General features: G+C 35.6%; 3 protein-coding genes across 4 annotated transcripts in view; 2 read left to right on the top strand and 1 right to left on the bottom strand.

The window, feature by feature from the left end:
• Positions 1–74: 74 nt before the first annotated feature.
• On the top strand, positions 75–3,211 carry LOC306856225 (actin-related protein 2/3 complex subunit 3-B-like). The gene is made up of 7 exons (XM_079395367.1): positions 75–190; positions 594–693; positions 815–891; positions 1,128–1,196; positions 1,313–1,439; positions 1,579–1,673; positions 2,331–3,211. Exons 1-7 carry the CDS (start codon positions 185–187, stop codon positions 2,391–2,393), a joined length of 537 nt encoding a protein of 178 aa, XP_079251493.1. The 5' UTR covers positions 75–184; the 3' UTR covers positions 2,394–3,211.
• On the bottom strand, positions 2,699–6,750 carry LOC306856226 (ubiquitin-conjugating enzyme E2 G1-like). The gene is made up of 5 exons (XM_079395368.1): positions 6,432–6,750; positions 5,499–5,601; positions 5,268–5,365; positions 5,018–5,196; positions 2,699–4,352 (listed from the first exon to the last, which is right to left on the bottom strand). Exons 1-5 carry the CDS (start codon positions 6,472–6,474, stop codon positions 4,266–4,268), a joined length of 510 nt encoding a protein of 169 aa, XP_079251494.1. The 5' UTR covers positions 6,475–6,750; the 3' UTR covers positions 2,699–4,265.
• Positions 6,751–12,956: 6,206 nt separating this feature from the next.
• Positions 12,957–19,740, top strand: part of LOC306856405 (sarcoplasmic/endoplasmic reticulum calcium ATPase 2) — a 53,993-nt gene continuing 47,209 nt past the window's right edge. The window contains exons 1-3 of one of the 2 annotated variants that reach the window (XM_079395680.1): positions 12,957–13,217; positions 13,317–13,555; positions 14,106–14,188. In XM_079395680.1, coding sequence (XP_079251806.1) covers positions 14,129–14,188 — 60 coding nt within the window. In that variant the 5' untranslated portion in view covers positions 12,957–13,217; positions 13,317–13,555; positions 14,106–14,128. Of the gene's footprint in view, positions 13,218–13,287; positions 13,556–14,006; positions 14,025–14,105; positions 14,189–19,740 lie in introns of those variants that run through there. The other variant, XM_079395679.1, reaches the window with a different exon arrangement.

Here is a 19,740-nt window from a genome sequence, read left to right as displayed (position 1 = left end):
CAAAGCTGTTATCCTTCGGCGCCACCCAGTGGTTATGGCGGGAGATTGTACTGGAAACTTCCTGTTCCGGTGTTGGGTGGGACAGAGCCAATAGGGTCTAGCTGCAGACATAGAGCGGAAGCGGCGGCTTGCAACGCTGACATATTCATTTTTGCCTGCCAGATTTGGGACATATTGTACCAAAATGCCGGTAAGAAATCATTAAACGTAACAATGTAGACGGTGAGTGCAATTGTTTGCGTTATGAGCAGTTAGTTGTGCCACGTTTTACAGCAGCGGAGAACTAGAAAAATATTATTAGCCATAGAGCTAACCTATACATCACCTTACTCTGGCATTAACAGTTTGACAAATACACATTTTATGTTTTTTATCTTTATGCATTATTGTCAAATATGTATATGTGTCCGAAATGTGTTGTTAGAAACGGAATTTGGGCGTCTGTCCATGATGCAAACAACTGGATTTCCTCATTTGCATTCAGCTCAGTGATCACCGATTTTCTCTAAACATTGCTCATTTTAAAACGCATATGCTATATTAAATAAATATTACTAAGTCTTGTGTTTCTTGTGATGTTCCACTTTCTTCAGGCTTACCACTCAAGCCTGATCGATGCAGACACCAAACTGGTGGGGAATATGGCATTGCTGCCCCTCAAAACACAGTTTAAGGGTCCTGCTCCTAAAGAAAGTAAGAAAGTTAGCTTGATTTCAGACAGTCCTGTGAGATCAGAGTTGTATGCGGTTCTTCCTTAAACGGCCATCACTAGTAAAGTGACAAATCAACTCTTCCTTCCTGTTTCCATATTCAGCCAAAGACACAGATATTATTGAAGAGGCCATCTACTACTTCAAAGCCAATGTTTTCTTCAAGAACTATGAAATTAAGGTAAGATGAATGATGGTACACCAAGCTGTGCTGGAGCCTAAAAAAATGCCTTGCGTGTCTAAACATGCATTCATAGTTCTGACCCGAGAGAGAAGAATACATATTCTCACTGTATCCTGATTTAAACTCTTTACATATGTGTATATACACAGTTTTTTACCTTTCATAATCAGGTTTAATGACACTTTTATTGTTGAGATTTTGTATTGAAATATTCACTTTCATACTTTTGATAGAATGAGGCAGATCGAACTTTGATCTACACCACTCTTTACATCTCTGAATGCCTCAAGAAGCTCCAGAAGGTAACTGTTGAAGAATAAAAGCTTCATTGTATATTTCAAACATTCAGGGATGAATCATTTGTCAGGTGGTGTTCATTTTTCTCATAGTTTGTGCTTCATACATTATCTAACTATAGTGCAGTTCAAGGGGTCAAGGAGAGAAGGAGATGTACACGCTGGGAATTACCAACTTTCCCATCCCTGGAGAACCTGGCTTCCCTCTGAATGCCATGTATGCTAAACCCTCTAACAAACAGGAGGAAGGTATGGCACAGTGAAGTCAAAACTTACCTGGATCTTGTTGTTTTGCAGATGCACTAAGATCTTCTTTATGATGAGTTTCTTAGCAGTTTTATTGACGATTACAGAATTGATCTAGATACCGTGTTTTTCTCCTGGACAGAAACGATGAGGGCTTACCTGCAACAAATCCGACAGGAGACGGGACTGAGATTGTGTGACCGTGTGTTCGACCCTCAGACAGACAAACCAAGCAAGGTGAGGCATACTGAAATATTTTCTGTCAAATCAAGGTTATTGACAAAAGCAAGAGAAGCTTTTATAGGCATTTTATTCATTTAGTTAGTTGATTAAATTTTTTGTGCATTATCCATTTTAATGACAATTAATTACAGTTTTCCTCAAGTCTTGTTACTACAATGCAAAAATAAAACTTAATTGTAAGAAGTTTTTTAGAATTTGTTTTTTAACAGGATACACATTTCCTCAAGTCTGTGCAACATGTTTTATGTTTAAATGAGTGGAGGTTTTTTTTATGGTTTTGTGCATTATATTTATTTTATTATTTATATTTTTTTTGTAACATAATATTCATAGTCTTGTTTCTGTAATATTACAAATATAATTTTTTTATATATTGTGGCATTTTTTTAAGACATTTAAGCACATTTTTCCTGTCCTCTTACTGTAAAAAGTTATCCTGTTTAGTGATGTTTTTTTTTTTTTTTTTACAAACAATCAAATTTATTTATAACAAATAAGCACATTGCTTGGAGACACTGAAATACAACTTGGACATTTCTTAACCATTTTTTGAGATTCACCAAAATATTATTAGTGTCTTGTGTGAAATGTTTCAAATTCATGATATTAAACTAAATTCAAATGTTGATCATTTCTATTCGTTTTCTGCAGTGGTGGGTGTGTTTTGTGAAGAAACAGTTCATGAACAAAAGTCTGTCTGCACCTGGCCAGTAAGAAACCACTCAGGATCTCTCTTGGAGTTTCTGCGTGGGATGTGGATGGATTTTTTTCTTTAATGTGTGTGCGAGTGTGTTTACCCTGAGTTTTTTTTACTGGTGATTATCAAGTATATTTGATTTCTGGCCTGTCGTGTGAAACAGGAGCTGATCAAATAAAAATCTATTAAAGAGAAACAGCTAGGCGACATCTCTCATTTCTAAGTTTTTCATGTAATATTTGATATCTAGTATTTTATTTCAGCTCTTATTTCAATTAACAAAAAACATTTTAATAGTTTTACAATAACAACACTGCTTTGTGTAGTGAGTTCATAATTGTTTTATTTATCCGAACTTATTAAAGAGCATAAATGATTGCTGCAGAAATGTCATTCCTCCAAATTAAGTGCTCAAAAAAAAAAATCAATATTCTGCCCCACAAACTGGAGAAAAGTGAGTTTCACACCAGTAACACCACTGAATCAAATCAAAACGTGACTCAGGCCAACTGGAAATGCACAACTGCTGCAGCATAAATGGCTGCCCACTGCTCCGGGTGTGTGTGTGTTCACAGTGTGTGTGTTCACTGCTGTGTGTGTGCACTTTGGATGGGTTAAATGCAGAGCACGGGTCACCATACTTGGCCGTATGTCATGTCACTTTCACTTCACTTTATTGCTTAAAATTGTTTTGTCTTTTGAACAATATTACATTTGCATTAGTACACAACACCCAACAAACCTCACACAGACAAGATCCTAAAAGATGTGTTGCCAAGAATCGTATGCACCGTTAGAAGTTATTTGAGGTACCTGCTTTTGACATGACTGACACAAAACATAAGACAAAGGCAAGACTAAAAAAAATAAAACATAAGGACAAACACTAGATATGTAAGACAAATGCTACATTTTAATGAGCAATTACATGATGGGACATTCGGGGAACAGAAGAGTGAATAGGATACAGTCAAATGCGATTACAAAACTACATGTGGGGGGAAAAAATCACAAACAAATGACTGATAGAGCTATGGTACAATACATCATATTTACATACACAAAAAATACAGCTTTTGAGCTTACCATTTATACAAAAAATATTCTCTGTCTCTCATGCAAATATCTAACTTTTTGGTTTGTCCAAAAGAGGATTCCAGCTCAAAAACCGACTAGATATTGAGACGGACTTGACATCACTGAATACAATTTTCCTTTCCGATAGGAGAACAACTTAAGGCAGCAGAGAAAGAGATGGCCCTTTGAGAGACATCTGCGGTATTGTTTTTAAGGGAATAGGGCTGTCTGACATGTCAGTGAGAAGGGAAATCAGCATCGATTCTGACCATCAGCCTCTACTAGTACCACAAACGCACAAAACACTCCAGAATTGCATAAAAGACTGTTCAAAATTGATGGCTCAGTGGCAGATAAAAAAAAACGTGTCAAAACAAGTGTCATGCAGTACATTTCATCATAATTAAGATAATAAATAATTCAAACACACTAAAGGGTGGAGGGTAATCGACATTAACGAAATGTGCTATAACACACATTCAGATTAAAAAAAAAAAGAAGTTCTACGGTGGCTTTGCTCCGATATCCCTAAATGGTGCAAACCCAAATAACTGGTGAGTAAAATAAAGGTGACCGCCTATTAAAGTTTGTAATTGGCATGTCTAGGAAGGCCGGTTAGAATTCAATACACGCGATGAAGCTTTGCCACACATGAATGTGATCCGACACATCAGTTAAACCAATTCAATTGATATGAGCTTGTCATGGGTTTTAAAGTCAATGCTGAAATAAATCCTCAAACTGTCTTTGACCTCAAGATATGGAGAACTGATATGTACATGAATGTATGATATGAAACAGTAATGGGGCGTCTAGTCGAATGCCATTTCTTGGCTTTTCCTCACACAGCGGGCGACTTTCCTCTTGAACTCACCGTTGGGATCCTCTCGCCATTCTTTCTGCAAGCCAATCACAAATGTGAGAGTTTCAGTTATGAACATACATTTAGAACCCATTTTATTTAAATTAAGTGACATTTTGGAGTGAAATTAGAAAATAAAAAGGTATTTTTATTTTATATTCATCAGGAACTGGATCTATGATAGTGATCAATACTTTTTTTCATACAGGATGTAGATGCTTAAATGGAAATGCTTCTTTTTTTACATCATTCATTACTTGCCGTTAATGCTGTAACCATATTTACAATAAAACTGTGTGTTATATTAATGTATTATCCATATGCCATAATTTTAGAAAGGCTGCATTTCCTACCTAATTAAACTCATTCCATTCAGTACATTTTTAAGAAAGGATAAAGTCACCATGAAATCTAAACTGACCATTCCTATTTTTATATCTTTTTAAAACCAATTTAAAACAACTTAAAGAATAAACTGAAGGGAACGCAATACATCAATATTTTCTCTAAATGTTAACATCTAGGGAGCACACAATGAGTTATATTAGCTACACTTCAAAGTTTGACAATATAACCACCAACCAATGTCCATTACTTTACCTCCCAACTTCTCATCACATCGCAAAAAAAACTGATGTTCATTGTGATTTCATGGTGACTTGTAAAATGTCATTCAGTATCATCACAAATGAGTAAACTTACAGCTGCATCCACATTGGCTGGCGAGTCACCATTGGGGTCAGCTAACATGGAGATCACACTAATCATGATGGTCTCTACAGTGTGGATGGGCAGCCAACGCTCCTCAGGTTTCTCATAGCCAAATTTGTCCTCTCCTGGCTCATGTAGGATAGAAATGCACACATCCCCCTTCTTTGCGACTGGTTAGAGATGAAGAATAATATCAGTGCCATCCTCAATAGAGACAGTGATTACACCAACATGCACTCACCATTAGGGTGCCAAATCTCTGTAATAAACTTCATCTTGGGAGGCCGATGTGGGTAATCATGAGGGAAAATGAGATGTGCCTTAAAAAATCCACCTTCACTGTAAATCAAAAACAGAAAAAGCGAGTAAACGGTTTGTTTAGACAAGATTTGAGAAGACAAGATTAGTCAACTGGCCACTCTTACAGCTAAACCCAAACACCACATGGCTGGTAACAGGATTGGTTACTCACAACAGTGTGTCTTGAGGGCCGATCACGACAACCTCCCACTGATAGATATCATCATCATCAATCAGACCAGCAGAAAAACCTTCCACTGGGGTTTTATTGAGCTCTGTAAGATTGTTTTTGCAAACCAAAAGACATTATTTTAAAATATAATCTCAAATTAATTTTAAAAACAGTGTTGACGTATGTATGTGTATATGTGTGTGTGTATATGTGTGTGTGTTTGTGTGTGTGTGTATATATATATATATATATATATATGTGTGTGTGTTTGTTTGTGTGTACTTGTAAAATAAGGTCAAAAGTTTTAAACAAGTTAGTGAGGTATAAATATGCTGATTACAAAAAATATATAATTATATGTGTAAATATAATATGTATTGTAATTTAGAATTTGTATCTGGCAATATTTTATATATTAGATTACATTTTCTGCTATGTACTGATGAGTTCAAGTAAATCTAAATGTGTATTTTTCATACTATATCTATACTATATTATGATTACTTGAGGCAAAACGATTCATTTGTAATACGAAATCTAAATGAGTGCCTGTTTTGTTTCCTAATTTGTCCACTGCATATTAACACGTGTCAACTGATATTATGACCAGTAAACTTTGTATTTACCACTCATTGCCATTATTTTGAAATATCATGTTTAATAAATAGGTTATTTTCTTAAATAAAAGGTATAAGCTTTGAGATCAACATGTTTATACCTCACCCACTTATTAGGCGCTAGCATGCTAGCAAAGCCTTCTGACCTTATAACTTTACAAGTGGAAATATGAAGCCCATAAGCTCTTACACAAACACTGGCACAGTCGGTTTCGTTACACACTATGTAATTTAGTTAAAAAGTACTGATGGTATGGATAAAAATAGTTAGTATGGCATAATTTTGTACTACTCACGCTAACAGTTAGCCACCTACCTGCTAGCTGTTTTCGCAGAAGCAGGGCCGATTGCTCAGTCATTTTATTTTAACTAATGTTAACAAAATAAATAAAGTCTCCAACGAAAATGGGACGAAATTAATGTTGGCAATCAAAGTTGTTCGACGCGCTGCACTTCGGCACTGTATTTGATATCTACTTCACATGCGCCGAGAACCGATACATGTGATACTGGCACTGACCTCAAGGCTGTGTGTCACTAGGCAGCTGCCTACTACAGCAGTTTTGGGGGCACGTTCTAAATTATGATGACCAAATGCTGCGCGCGCCCGTCACGCCTAAAATTTCTGTCTATGTAGTTGCGTCACTAGGTTTTGAAACACAGCCAAAGTAAACGTGACCCAACACTTTGTTGATTATTCTGCTGAAAATATAGGTGATCTTTTATCATGAACAGAAATAAACCTTAAATCGCAAATATCATATGTTTTATTTTTAACAATATAATTTAGAAATTATTTGTTTTCTAAATTGTGAATAGATGTCGAATATATACGTAATTATAAATGTGTAGAATGTTATTTTAACTAAAACTAAACCCTTTAAAATCATTTTCGGTAATTGAAATAAAGCTGAATAAAATATAGTGTTGAAATACGTAAAAACCTAAAAACGTGTTAGAATGATTAGCATTACAGATGCTTAAAGTGAAAGTACTAAACTAAAACTGAAATAATGGAAATATGAAAGCTATAAAGAAAAGAAATACAAAACGACTAATAAAAAACGTAGCTCAAAAAATACTAAAACTAAAATTCAATTTTTAGTTTAATTATAAAAAACGAAATAAATATATATTTTTTTATTTATTTGCTAATTAAAATTTGTGATAAATATTATTATAATATATAAATAATGCTAAGATAACACTGGTATACCCTTTGCCTTCTCAATTTTGAAAAAGTGAATTTCAAAGTAAATTTAAAGATTAAAGACAAGTAATAGGCCTAAGTTCCTAAATTAATAAATGAATTGCACCTCCACTTAATTTTTAAAACAGTGTTGAGAGTTGTACAGTTAAGTTTGTACATCGTTTATGTTTATATTGGTTTTTAATTTCTACACTGTAAGAAAAAGTCCTAGAAAATACGGAAAAGTTATACTGCATACTGCATATTACATTAGATACCAGGACAGTACTGCCCTTTCTGCCAAGACATTATCTTTCATTTAACCCTAAAAGACAACACAATACAATGCATAATTGAAAAAACAAGTAGCCTAAACAATCTGTGAAAAATCTATATGGACAAATCAATATTGGGCCTTGTTTGAGCTAGCTTATACATAGCCTTGTTTTGTATAGCTTACATATGTTGACTATACGATTACTGACAGTGAATGTTATTCACTGTGTACTGACAGCATTTTTCCTGCAATGACAAATAAAACACACTAGGTGACAGTCACTGCTCATGTGAACTTTCTCCCAAAGCATCCCTTAGTAAAAGACACTTAGTAGAAGACATTCTATGGTTTAGTTTTATTTTAAGTTGCTAATAAATTATAAAATTATAATATATGCTTATTGATTTGATAAAATATCTTAATATATCGAAACTGTGTCTTCAGATCAGCCTGAATCAGTGAATCTGAGAGGATTCACAAAGCCTGGTCCTTCGAGCTTTACAATCCTCCTTTTTTACAGAACCATAAAAGGCAAACATTTGGCTCCAATCCCAGAAACTGATACCAAACATAGACTGAATATGGGAAAGAGTTGTTAGCAACTACATTCCATATCTGTGAAACTCAAACAAGGGGATGGGTTCTGAATAAACAAGTCGCGCTCAGGTGACAAAAGGAGGACTTTTCCTGGCGTGTTTCCTCTGATGGCACACACGTTGAGGAACGGTATACCTCTCTGAACTGTCTGTTGCATGGTTACCAGAGATTTGTCTTGTGCCTTATCTTTTGTTGACATGTTTAGCATGACTCTTCTCTTGAACTGTTGGATGCCTTATTACTGATTCAAACAATCCAACTCATCTTTGTCATCCAACCAGTTAACAATTCTGAATTCTTGAACAATTAAACCTCCTGTATTATTTTAAGAATCTTGTAGCTAATTGGAAGCCATTGCAGACATAAATCCATAAAGTCTTGCAAACAGCTTGATACTTCATTGAGATGTTGACCAAGCTGCTATTTCTCTCTCAAGCCTGCGGCAATTAATGTGTCAGTCATGAGGTGTGTGATAAATGGGCTATTACTAGCTCGGCTGGCCTTTTAGCGAATGGAGTTGCACTACAAAATGGAACATATTAAGTGAATGTTATTGTAGACGTTTATGCCTATGCATTTCATAGTTTGAAACTCATACATTCTTTTTAAAGCAATAGTCCACCCAAAAAAAAAAAAAATTGCCCAATTGACCCTCTGAAGTGAATGGGTGCCATCAGAATTAGAATCCAAACATCTGATAAAAACATCACAATAATTCACATGTAATCTGTTTGAATGAAGAAACAAAGTCATCTACATATTGGATGACCTGAGGGTGAGTACATTTTTCAAGTAGGGCTCGCCGCAGTCCACAAGATCCAGGGTGCGTGGTTGGATCCACATCTAGGGGGTGGAGATTGATAGGTTTAGGGGTGGAGATGGGTGGGTTTAGGGATCAGGGGGTGGAGATTGATAGGTTTAGGTATATGTAAAGTGGGAGGATCTGGATCCAACCATGCCCCCTGGATCTTGCGGGCTGCAGCGAGACACTCCTCAAATTTTTAGCAAATGTTCATTTTTGGGTTAACTATTTTTTTAAGGTTTACAGATATTTTTTTTGTTTGTTTGTTTTTGTTTGTTTCTTTTAATTATATCATCTATGTAGGGAATGAAAACCTAAAAATGCACCTGAGCATCCAGGTTTCCACAACCATTTGAATTTCCATTATGTTTCTAGTCATTCATGATTTCTGCATAAATAATTTTCAACCATTTCAGATTCAAAACATTCTATGCCTTGAAATTATGAGCATAACTAAAAAAAAAAAAAAAAAAAAAACTACATTAATTTTTAGGACTTTTCAGGCCTGGAAACAACTATTTTAAAATTTTCAGATACTTTCATAAATTAAATGACCATGCGAAGCAGATCATATAATAAATTTATTTGTAAATATAATGTTATAATAAATTTACATGATCATGGTATATATGTTATATGGTATATAGTTTGAAATTCTACATAGACGTAATCAGAGAGCATATCTGGACCACCATCTCAGCCCTCAGCTTTTCATGTAGAATAAACCAGTACAGAATTGGACAGGCTAATTTGAGGTTATGGCGTCAAGATATGTAAGATAGTGTCAGAAAATCACCTTTTACTGCAGCTGTCAGAGACCTCGACAGATGGGCTGTGAATCTGAGCTGAAAGATAATACTGATAGCCTTATTTGGGCATTTCTGTTTCCATGAGCCAAATCAACTTTTATGGAACTACAGGGATGTCAGTGTACAGTAATGTATTTTTTTATATATATATTTGCATTCATCCATAAGTGTTCTAAACAACTTTCAGAACCAGAATCAATTAGCCAATATTTCTTGCAACTTTATCTTCCAAATAATATTGGAAAGAATGACATTTGACTATGAGATTGACTTATAAACAAGCGACATGGAAAGCACCATGTCATATCTCCATGACAACCCAGCTCTACTAATTTTCCCAGCAAAACTAATTTAGCAGTTTCATATCTTTTTATCTGAGCCTGTAATGTTGCAAAACAGCTACAGACCCCGGGTCCAAGTTAATCTTATGATGTCGTTTCATTCCTTCTTTTCATCAGCGAGACAGTGTGCAGTGAGTGGCCTTATCTTGTATGTTCAAGTTATAAGCTTTTCTCCAAATGATGCCTGGGTAATGGTGAAAAGCAGTGTGCAACCCAAAGCCCTATGTGAAGAAAATGAAGCTTGCTTTCTACACTGATCTAAAAATAAATAAAGAAATATTTAAATGTTTGGCCACATAACTACCTGTTTAACCAGACAGACACATCTAAGATAAATAATCTTTTTAATTAGGAATGGGTTTAGAGAAAAACAAAGCTTGTGTGTATATATATATATGTATATAGGTATATATATGTATATATATATATATATATGTATATATATGTATATATATATATATATATATATATATATATGTATATGTATATATGTATATATGTTTGACCCTGTGACCCTGGACCACAAAATCACTCTTAATTGTCAATTTTCTGAAATTGATTAATACATAACAAGCTGAATAAATAAGCTTTCCATTTATGTATGGTTTGTTATGATAGGACAATATTTGGCCGAGATACAACTATTTGAAAATCTGGAATCTGAGGGTGCAAAAAAATCAAAATATTAAGAAAATCGCCTTTAAAGTTGTCCAAATTAAGTTCTTAGCAAAGCATATTACTAATCAAAAATTAAGTTTTGATATATTTACAGTAGGAAATCTACAAAATATCTTCACGGAACATGATCTTTATTTAATATCCTAATGACTTTTGGCATAAAAGAAAAATCTATAATTTTGACTCTTACAATGTATTTTTGCCTATTGCTGCAAATATACCCCAGCGACTTAAGACTGGTTTTGTGGTCAGGGTCACAGACACACACACACACACACACATAATATATATATATATATATATATATATATATATATACACACACACACACACACACACACAGGTACATCTCAAAAAATTAGAATATCGTGAAAAAGGAAAGGTCAATATTTTTGTCACTCATTTCAGAAAGTGAAACACAAAGATGGCTGTGTTGATTGTGGACTTCAGAAAACACAGTGGACCAACACCAGCAGATGACATGGCAGCCCAGATCATCACTGACTGTGGAAACTTCACACTGGACTTCAAGCAACATGGATTTACTTTCATCTGAAAAGAGGACTTTGGACCACTGAGCAACAGTCCAGTTCTTTTTCTCCACAGCCCAGATAAGCTTCTGACGTTGTGTCTGGTTCAGAAGTGGCTTGGTAGCCCTTTTCCTGAAGACGTCTGAGTGTGGTGACTCTCGCACTGACTCCAGCTTCAGTCCACTCATTGTGAAGCTCTCCCAAGTGTTTGAATCAGCTTTGCTTGACAGTATTCTCAAGCTTGCGGTCATCCCTGTTGCTTGTGCACCTTTTCCTACCCAAATTCTTCCTTCCAGTCAACTTTGCATTTAATATGCTTTGATACAGCACTCTGTAAACAGCCACACCTTTCAGTAATGACCCTCTGTGACTTACCCTCTTTGTGAAGGGCGTCAATGTTCGTCTTCTGGATCATTGCCAAGTCAGCAGTCTTCTCCATTATTGTGGTTTCAAAGAACAAGAGATACCCGGAATTTATACTTTAGGGATGGTCATTAATTGAAACTCAAATGTAAATATTCTAATATTTTGAGATACTGATTTTTGACTTTCATGAGCTGTAAGCTCTAATCATCAAAATTAAAACAAATAACTTTTGAAATGTTTTGCATCATATGTAATGAATCTAAAATATATGAAAGTTTCACTTTTTGAAATAAGTTACAAGAAAAAAAAAAAGAACTTTTTCACGATATTCTAATTTTTTGAGATGTACCTGTATATATATATATATATATATATACACATATACATACATTAAAGCGCACAAAATGATTAATGAAACAACAAACATTGTAAACGATAACATGCAGAAATATATCAAGCCAACAAATATTTTAATGAATGACTTCACAAATGCCCGGTTTCACAGACAGAGCTTAGACTAAGCCAGGATTAGGCCATGGTTCAATTAGGACATTTAAGTAATTTTTATTAACATGCCTTAGAAAAAACATTACTGGTGTGCATCTTGAGACAAAACAGAGGCACGGATATATTTTAAGATCAGTCAGTGCAAGTTTATTTCGGTTGAAACAGCTCAGAATTACATTTTAGACTAAGACTTGGCTTAAGCCTTGTCTGTGAAACCGGGGGTTAATGTGACATTCTGCCCCAGCCTGGCAGTACTGAAAAATCGTGACCTAAGTGCACAGAGTAAAATGACAAAAATGACAAACAGAATTACTAAAGCTTCAACTAAAATTTAAATGAAAAAGATAAAAGGTAAAAGATAAAAATGAAAACTAATTCAAAATATTAATGAAAAACTAAATCGTATCTTGATGATAAAATAACAAAACAGATTTTTAGACTTGCACACTTTAGTAAATCATTCACTGTATTCTCTGTCGCCACCTATAGGCGTAACTATGTGCATTAAGTCGGTGAAGGAATCTTTTTGGTAAATGTGTTCAAAATTTCGAATCACTAGCATGAATAAACACCACCACCTCTATCCTCTCAATATAGAGCATATCAGTGACATTTCTGTGCTACACTACACCCTTCTTCATCTGGAGTGACGTCGGCCAAGAGGGTCAGCTGATCCACACTGACGTGACGCAGAAAAGTCAAAGGAAGGAACGGGATTTCCGGAGTCCGCGCAGCCAATGAGAGCATTCCACATGCGGACAGCGCAAGCAGTGCATGCGGATCAGGAGAGCGGCTCAGCGGAGACACGCGATTGGTGCTGATGGTGCTAGAGCTGCGGTCCACGGGAATGAGCCGAGGATAGATCCGAAAGACTAGTTAAGGGCTTCGTTTGGCTACTCAGGACTACAAGGACCCCCAGCAGGCATCGAAAAAACTTAAAAACCGAGAACAACCAGCGAGTTTACGATGTGTGTTGTGTAATTTTTGCTTGAATTAGTCCGGGTTTGTAAGTTTTCTTCTCATTAAACGCCCGAACTACAAAGTTAACATCGGCTTTTATCGTGTACTGTTTATCTGAGGTCACTACGGTTGTTTTTGGATCCAGTTTTTCGTGGGTCCGAAGGTCTTGGGAGTCAGGACTGAAGGCTTTGAAGAAGCCCGTTTGTAGGGGGTTGCGAGTCCGTTCATAATCAGCGTGTCCGCCCGTCCACGATGGAGAACGCACACACGAAAACCGTGGAGGAAGTGTACAGCTTTTTCGCCGTGAACGAGAGCACGGGGCTCGGCCTGGAGCAAGTGAAGCGTCAGCGGGAGAAATGGGGACCGAACGGTGAGTGAGCGAACGTGGCCCGGCTAATGCTAACAGAGGGGACTGGGATCGGCAGTGCAATAGAAAGCAAAGAGGTTTAGATGATTTCGCAATGTTCATTTAGGGTAAGAGCATTGTTAGGCCCGTGAGAGAGCGGGCGCACATGCGGCGAGATTAATTTCATCAGCCGGCAAGCATGCGTCCGAGATGAAGGCGCGCGCGACGTCACTGCTGCTCGCCACCAGCGACGATTCTTATACAACAGATTTGGCCAGAAATTGGGGTTTTAAATATAAACAACCTGTTCTGTTACGTATTTCATTTTTTTTAACATTAAAGTTAAATTCTCAGCAGTCTTTTGCTGTGAAGCTTGAATGATGCAGAATTTTACTGTACTTGAACTTTCAGGATCTAATGTTACGAATATCTCTTTCTTTTCTTTCTTTTTTTAATCCCCCCATGCTGTGAATCTTGGCTGTCCCACAGAATTGCCTGCGGAAGAGGGTAATCTTTTGTCATGCATTTTTTTTTAACACATTTTCACGCCTTGGTCTTTATCATGCATTCACATGCTTTTGTCTTTAGGAAAATCACTGTGGGAATTGGTGATGGAGCAATTTGAGGATCTTTTAGTGAGGATTCTTCTCCTGGCAGCTTGCATATCTTTCGTAAGTACCTCAGTACAGTGTTAATTAGAATACAATATCTGTTTAGCTTTCCATATCATCATATTTCCCAGTTTTATCTGGTTTAGGTTAAATAAAGGTAGCTTTGATAGGATTCAACTTTGTCATTGTGCAGAGGACAAGTACATTAATATGTGATCAGAAGAGAAATGAAACTAAGCTTGTCATTTATATTAAGTAACACATTTCTGGAAAAAATGGTTGTTAGTTTATATAGGGGGAAAAAGCCAAAGCATCAAGCTTTGGCTGTCACCAAGCAACGTGAAAACTAAAAAATGATCTGGAACCGTATATGTTAATGGAATGGACTTGCAGAGAATTCCTCTCCTGGTGTTTTGTAATTACGCTGCTCCAGACCCACTCCAGGTTTTCCACTGGTTCAAAAAAATGACGTTCTAAAACAGACCAACACTGTTATATAAAATTTAATATAGCATATAAATAATGGTGAGGTGCAAATCTTAACTAAACAGAACTTTATGATTCATATTTGGTTCGTTAAGAATTTTAGATGAATATTTAATTACTACGTGACATGTTAAAAATTGCGACGCAATGGGTAATGAGTATGTATACCATGCTGAAAGGTATCCGAGTGCTTCATAAATGCTCTGCGTGATATTTTGATCATGTTACAAAATGCTGTCATCAGGCTACAAGATGATGATGTACAGCGGTTCACTCAGTGGTTCATTTATGCTGTCTGGTGTCTTTAACACTTGTCTGTTCTGGATAATGTTTCACTGCTGGAATGGGAAGCATGGTGCAAGTCTAAGAGGGCTTAGAGTGCTCTCACTAAGACCATGGTGTAAAATACTCTGCCCTGGAGGTTAGGTTACCGTGTTAAACCAACTGTCATCCACTTCCTGTGTTTGGACCTGTGGGTGTGCTGAAAAATCACTGTTTGTTGCATCAACATTGAAGATTATTATTATTACAGTATGCTTGTTTACATGACAAATATATGAAAAGAGGGGGACGCAACGTTTCTTAAATCCATTTGCTTTTGTTACTGGCTGCTCGTTCCTCATCTTCGCATCTGGTGTCTAGTGTTGTGACATTGCACGAGTGTTACTGGCAACAGGAAAGTTGTTCCCCCAGAATCTGTGCTGTGTATTGTTTGAGATCTCTCTTAAGCCCCATTTACACTTGGCCACATACAGGCCTAAACAAGGTCCAAACGTGTTATGCTTACCCTCACTAACCTATCATAGAGATGCATTAACTTGCTGTTACACTCACCTTTGTTATTCCCACAAGGCAAGAGTTTTATTAAATCAGCAATGAATCATTAAATCAGTGAAATCATTAAATCAGTGTATCCCATCAGGACTAAGCACAGCAACTGAAATTTACAACCACAGCTATTTCCACATGAACCTTTTATAATTGAAGTTAGTTCAATTATTTTGAGTGGCATCTCATTTAAAGGACTGAATTTTGGAAAAGCCATTGTGCTTTTGTATTCAGAAGTCATAATTATTACCAGAAATAACATTTAACATGTATTTTGGTATGAGTTTGATAATGTTGCTGTTAAAATGATCACATCTGTAGTATGGCTTATAGTTCTACAAAGACCAAACATATTGCCACAACTCAGTATATATAATAATAATAAAATTGAGTAATTATATTTTAAAACTAGTGCTGTCAATCGATTAAAAAAATTAACTAATTAATCACACATTTTTCTAAAATTAATCGTGATTAATCACGCTTAACCCCACCTAAAGCCCGGCTCACACTGTGCGATTTTGGCCACGATTTGGTCGTCTGAGACAAATTTTGAAAATCCTAACATCCTAAAAGATTCCTATAATCCTAGGCTAAAATCGGTTGTCTAGATCGCTGGTTTGACATGTTCACCGACAGCCGATTAATGGGCGTTGCGATCAATTTTTTCCTCCGATTAAATTCTGGCAGTGTCAGAAGATTTCAGACACTTTCCTCAAGTTTCCTGCAGTGTGACATCTTCTACGACGACCGTCAAACCAAGAACCAATAGGAGCACTGAACTTGATGACGCAATTAGCGCGACAACTTCAAACCATTCATTATTTGTAAAAAACAATATATGTACAACGTAAAGTTTACTTAAAGTTTATTTATTAAGGGGCAGGATGTTTAAACTCGAATAACAAAATTACCTCAAGTTCGATCTGTAGAACTGGAAGTCCATAAAGTCCTCTTTTGCCCAGCCATGACTTGCTCCACACACGTCGTCTTAAGTTTTTTTTTTTTTTTTTTTTTTTTTTAACATCAAGGCATGTAATTAATAAAACTAACGCTACACGTTGCTGTTGTTTGCTAGCTACCATTATAGCGAGAGAACGCGGGTCACGTATTGATGACGTAAAACTCCGGACAAGTCTTCTTGAGTACGTCCGTTTTTATCGCGTCTTGACTGTCGTACAGTCTGACATTAAGACAACTGAGATCCTACAGTCTGACATGGGGATCATGTTCGTACAGTGTGACAAGCAGCAATCGCAAAAGATTATTAAAAATCGCACAGTGTGAGCCCGGCTTAACATTCAAGTTTTTAAATAAACAATCTTCAAATGTACAATGTACAAACAACATATAGACAGTATATTTTTTTATATTTCTTTAATGGTATCTTTTTTATGATTGAAGGCCAGCATCACTGATATCAATACTACTGATGTCTCTATAAAAAAATTGTTTTGCCCCCTGAATATTTAACCATTGACTGTAGCCATTCAGCATTACAGTATAATTGAGAGCTATCAATTTTAACATTTATTAGACTTAACGTCTAAATTAAGTGAACTTAAAACAATCTTCACATGAACCCATTATAATAAATGACATATTTAGCTACCTGTGCCCTTCAGCAGAAATATACAGAAAATTAATACTTACCAAACACTAAATTCTAAATTAAATATAGATGAACCCCTTAAAACTATAAAAGTTATTGATTTGCTCTTTTTTTCTTTTGTTCTTGGATTAATAGACATCACAGCAGCTGGTTATTAACTTATTTGCCTGCTATTGCTTTAAAAGCTGCTGCTGCTGAAGGTGATGGGGATCTGACATGCATCTTATTTTCTCACAAATCTCTTTACATTTTCTGACTCACTTCAGGTCTGAAAGTCTCAACTAATGAGCGGATGAGTTGAATTGGGTATTTTAGATGAGGGAGACAGTGCTAGGGTGCCTCAGGACAGTTTTTAAAACCATTTCAGAGACATGTACTTAAATGTGACGCATATATAACATAGGCTATTGCATGCATGCACACAGTTTAAGGCAGCTTTAATCGCCTTTTTGGTAACTTCATGCCTGAACTGACGGCATAACTACGACATTGCATGCACGTAGTTTCTTTCGCTGTATGATATGAAATGATATAGGCTACGAGCACAGTATCTTTTACGCGCTTGTTTGACTCGCGTCTGGCGTGGAGGCGACATATAGAGCATGTGTCTGAAACTTCTCCCATTTGATGTGGTCATAAAGACATTCTGCATCTAAATAAACTCAATCCTTTGCAAGAAAAAAAGAGACAGAGGCAGCAGTTGCGAATGGGGTGGCCAACCCTAGCCCCGCCCCTGCGTTAATTGCATTAAATATTTTTAACGCGTTAATCTGAAAATAATTAATCGCATGCGTTAACGCGCTAATTTTGACACCACTATTTAAAACATTACAACAAATGTGTTATTCGAAATAAAATATTTTAATTGTTTTATAAAAATATGTATACACTGTTGTTGAAAAGTTTGGGGTTGGTAAGATTTTTTTTTTTAGTTTTTGAAAGGTCTTGCTCCCACCAAGGCTGCATTTATTTGATCAAAAATACAGCAAAGACTGTAATATGATAAATTAAATATTATTACAATTTAAAACAACTGTTTTCTAGCTTAATATAATTTAAAATGTAATTTATTCCTGTGATGATAAAGCTGAAATGTTCGCAGCCAATACTCCACGCTTCAGTGTCACATTATAATGTTAAAAATGGTTGTGCAGCTTTATATATATATATATATATATATAATAATTTTTTATTTTTTTTTGTAGACACAAACAGTATTTAGTTGAACGAAGTATTTTGTAACATTAGAAATGCCTTGGTCACTTCTGAACAATTAAATGCATCCTTGCTTGAAAATGTTTAATTTTCACTTAAATTTTTAAAAATATTTTAAAACAACCTATCCCAAACTTTTAATAGTAGTATATGCATATTATATTAATCTGTTATACAATGTATTATGCAAATGTATGTATAATGCTTTATAGATCCATGCTGTTCGTTGAGCTAAATTGGGGTAGAGGATTTTACCAGACGCATGTCTATGATTAGACTAATTGATGAAGAACAGTTTGTTAGGGTGAACTAGGGGTGGGCGATATGGCAAAAATGTATCACAATTATTTTTTTTTTTTTGGAAATATCACGATTTCACGATTTTGTCACGATTCTTTGTCATGTTGGTTTTACTATTTTGTCTGAGCAGTGCAGCCAAAATAATTTCCCTATTATAAAGACAAAGCCTTTCAAGGTAACAAAATATAAAAAAGTATGGCAGATATTTAGGCCAAAGTGGGCGAAGATAAAAACCTTTGTCATTATTTTATCTTTGAACAAAGATACACATAATATACAAATAAAATAGTTTTGTTTTCAGGTACAATAGGTGTATTTAGCAGGAGAATTCAAGAACTGTATAAACAAATATAAAAATAAAACACTATATAGATTGATTCCTATTAAAGTAGCTGTATTATCATTTTTTTTCTGCAAGAGTAGCAAGTAATTTTTTTTCTCTTTGCATTTTGTTGTTTTAGCATTAAAGAGTAAAAAATTCTGTCATCTGTCTGTCGATTCTGTCATAGTGTTTTATATTTATACCATCATTTACTCACTCAAGTTTAGTATTAAACCTGAATGAGTTTCTTTCTTCTGCTGAACGTTCGTGTTTTTTTGAAGAATGTGGGTAACCAAACAGTTGCTGGTCCTCAGTGGCTTCCATATTTTTTTTTTTTTTTTTTATCAAAGTCAATGTGGACCAGCAACTGTTTGGTTACCCACGTTTTTCAAAATATCATCTTTTGTGCTCAGCATACGAAATAAATGAATACAGGTTTGGGACAACATGTGAGCGAGTAAATAATGACAGAAATAAAATTTTAGTGTCCACTATCCCTTTAATGACAGTCGGCTGCATGTTTAGATCTGTCCCTTTTAAGACCTGCACGCATCTAATATACAGGCGGTTTACTTTCATTTAGACGTAACCAACTGAGTCTATACATAAACATTGTGTGTTTTGACAATATTAGCGCAAAAGATAACTTAGTTGAGTAATCAGGCGCTGTTAGACAGGCTTTTTAGCACATGCGCTTCAGGTGTACGGGCTCAGAAAAAGCGCACCTCAGAACAGCACGTGAATGAAAAGCTTAACCGGCAAGGCTTTAAAACACATGCAAATAATGCACTTTTGTGATTGCGAATAAGTGCAGTGTTCTGTGAGGGTTTAACCAAAGTCTCTAGTCTT

This window comes from Barbus barbus (assembly GCF_936440315.1).
Source record: "Barbus barbus genome assembly, chromosome: 36".
NCBI classification, from domain to species: Eukaryota; Metazoa; Chordata; class Actinopteri; order Cypriniformes; family Cyprinidae; genus Barbus; species Barbus barbus.
The sequence above is the reverse complement of the archived record's forward strand: the minus strand, read 5'-3'. Positions and strand labels throughout refer to the sequence as shown.

What these genes read in the sequence shown, in the direction of transcription:
- LOC306856226 (XM_079395368.1), bottom strand. Translation starts at nt 6,474, where the DNA reads ATGACTGAGCAATCGGCCCTGCTTCTGCGAAAACAGCTAGCAG. An exon ending in AGAGATTTGGCACCCTAATG is followed by an intron (nt 5,197 to 5,267) that starts GTGAGTGCATGT and finishes ATCTCTAACCAG; the next exon opens with TCGCAAAGAAGGGGGATGTG. An exon ending in CAGCCAATGTGGATGCAGCT is followed by an intron (nt 4,353 to 5,017) that starts GTAAGTTTACTC and finishes ATTGGCTTGCAG; the next exon opens with AAAGAATGGCGAGAGGATCC.
- LOC306856225 (XM_079395367.1), top strand. An exon ending in GCCTCAAGAAGCTCCAGAAG is followed by an intron (nt 1,197 to 1,312) that starts GTAACTGTTGAA and finishes ATCTAACTATAG; the next exon opens with TGCAGTTCAAGGGGTCAAGG. An exon ending in CTCTAACAAACAGGAGGAAG is followed by an intron (nt 1,440 to 1,578) that starts GTATGGCACAGT and finishes TCTCCTGGACAG; the next exon opens with AAACGATGAGGGCTTACCTG.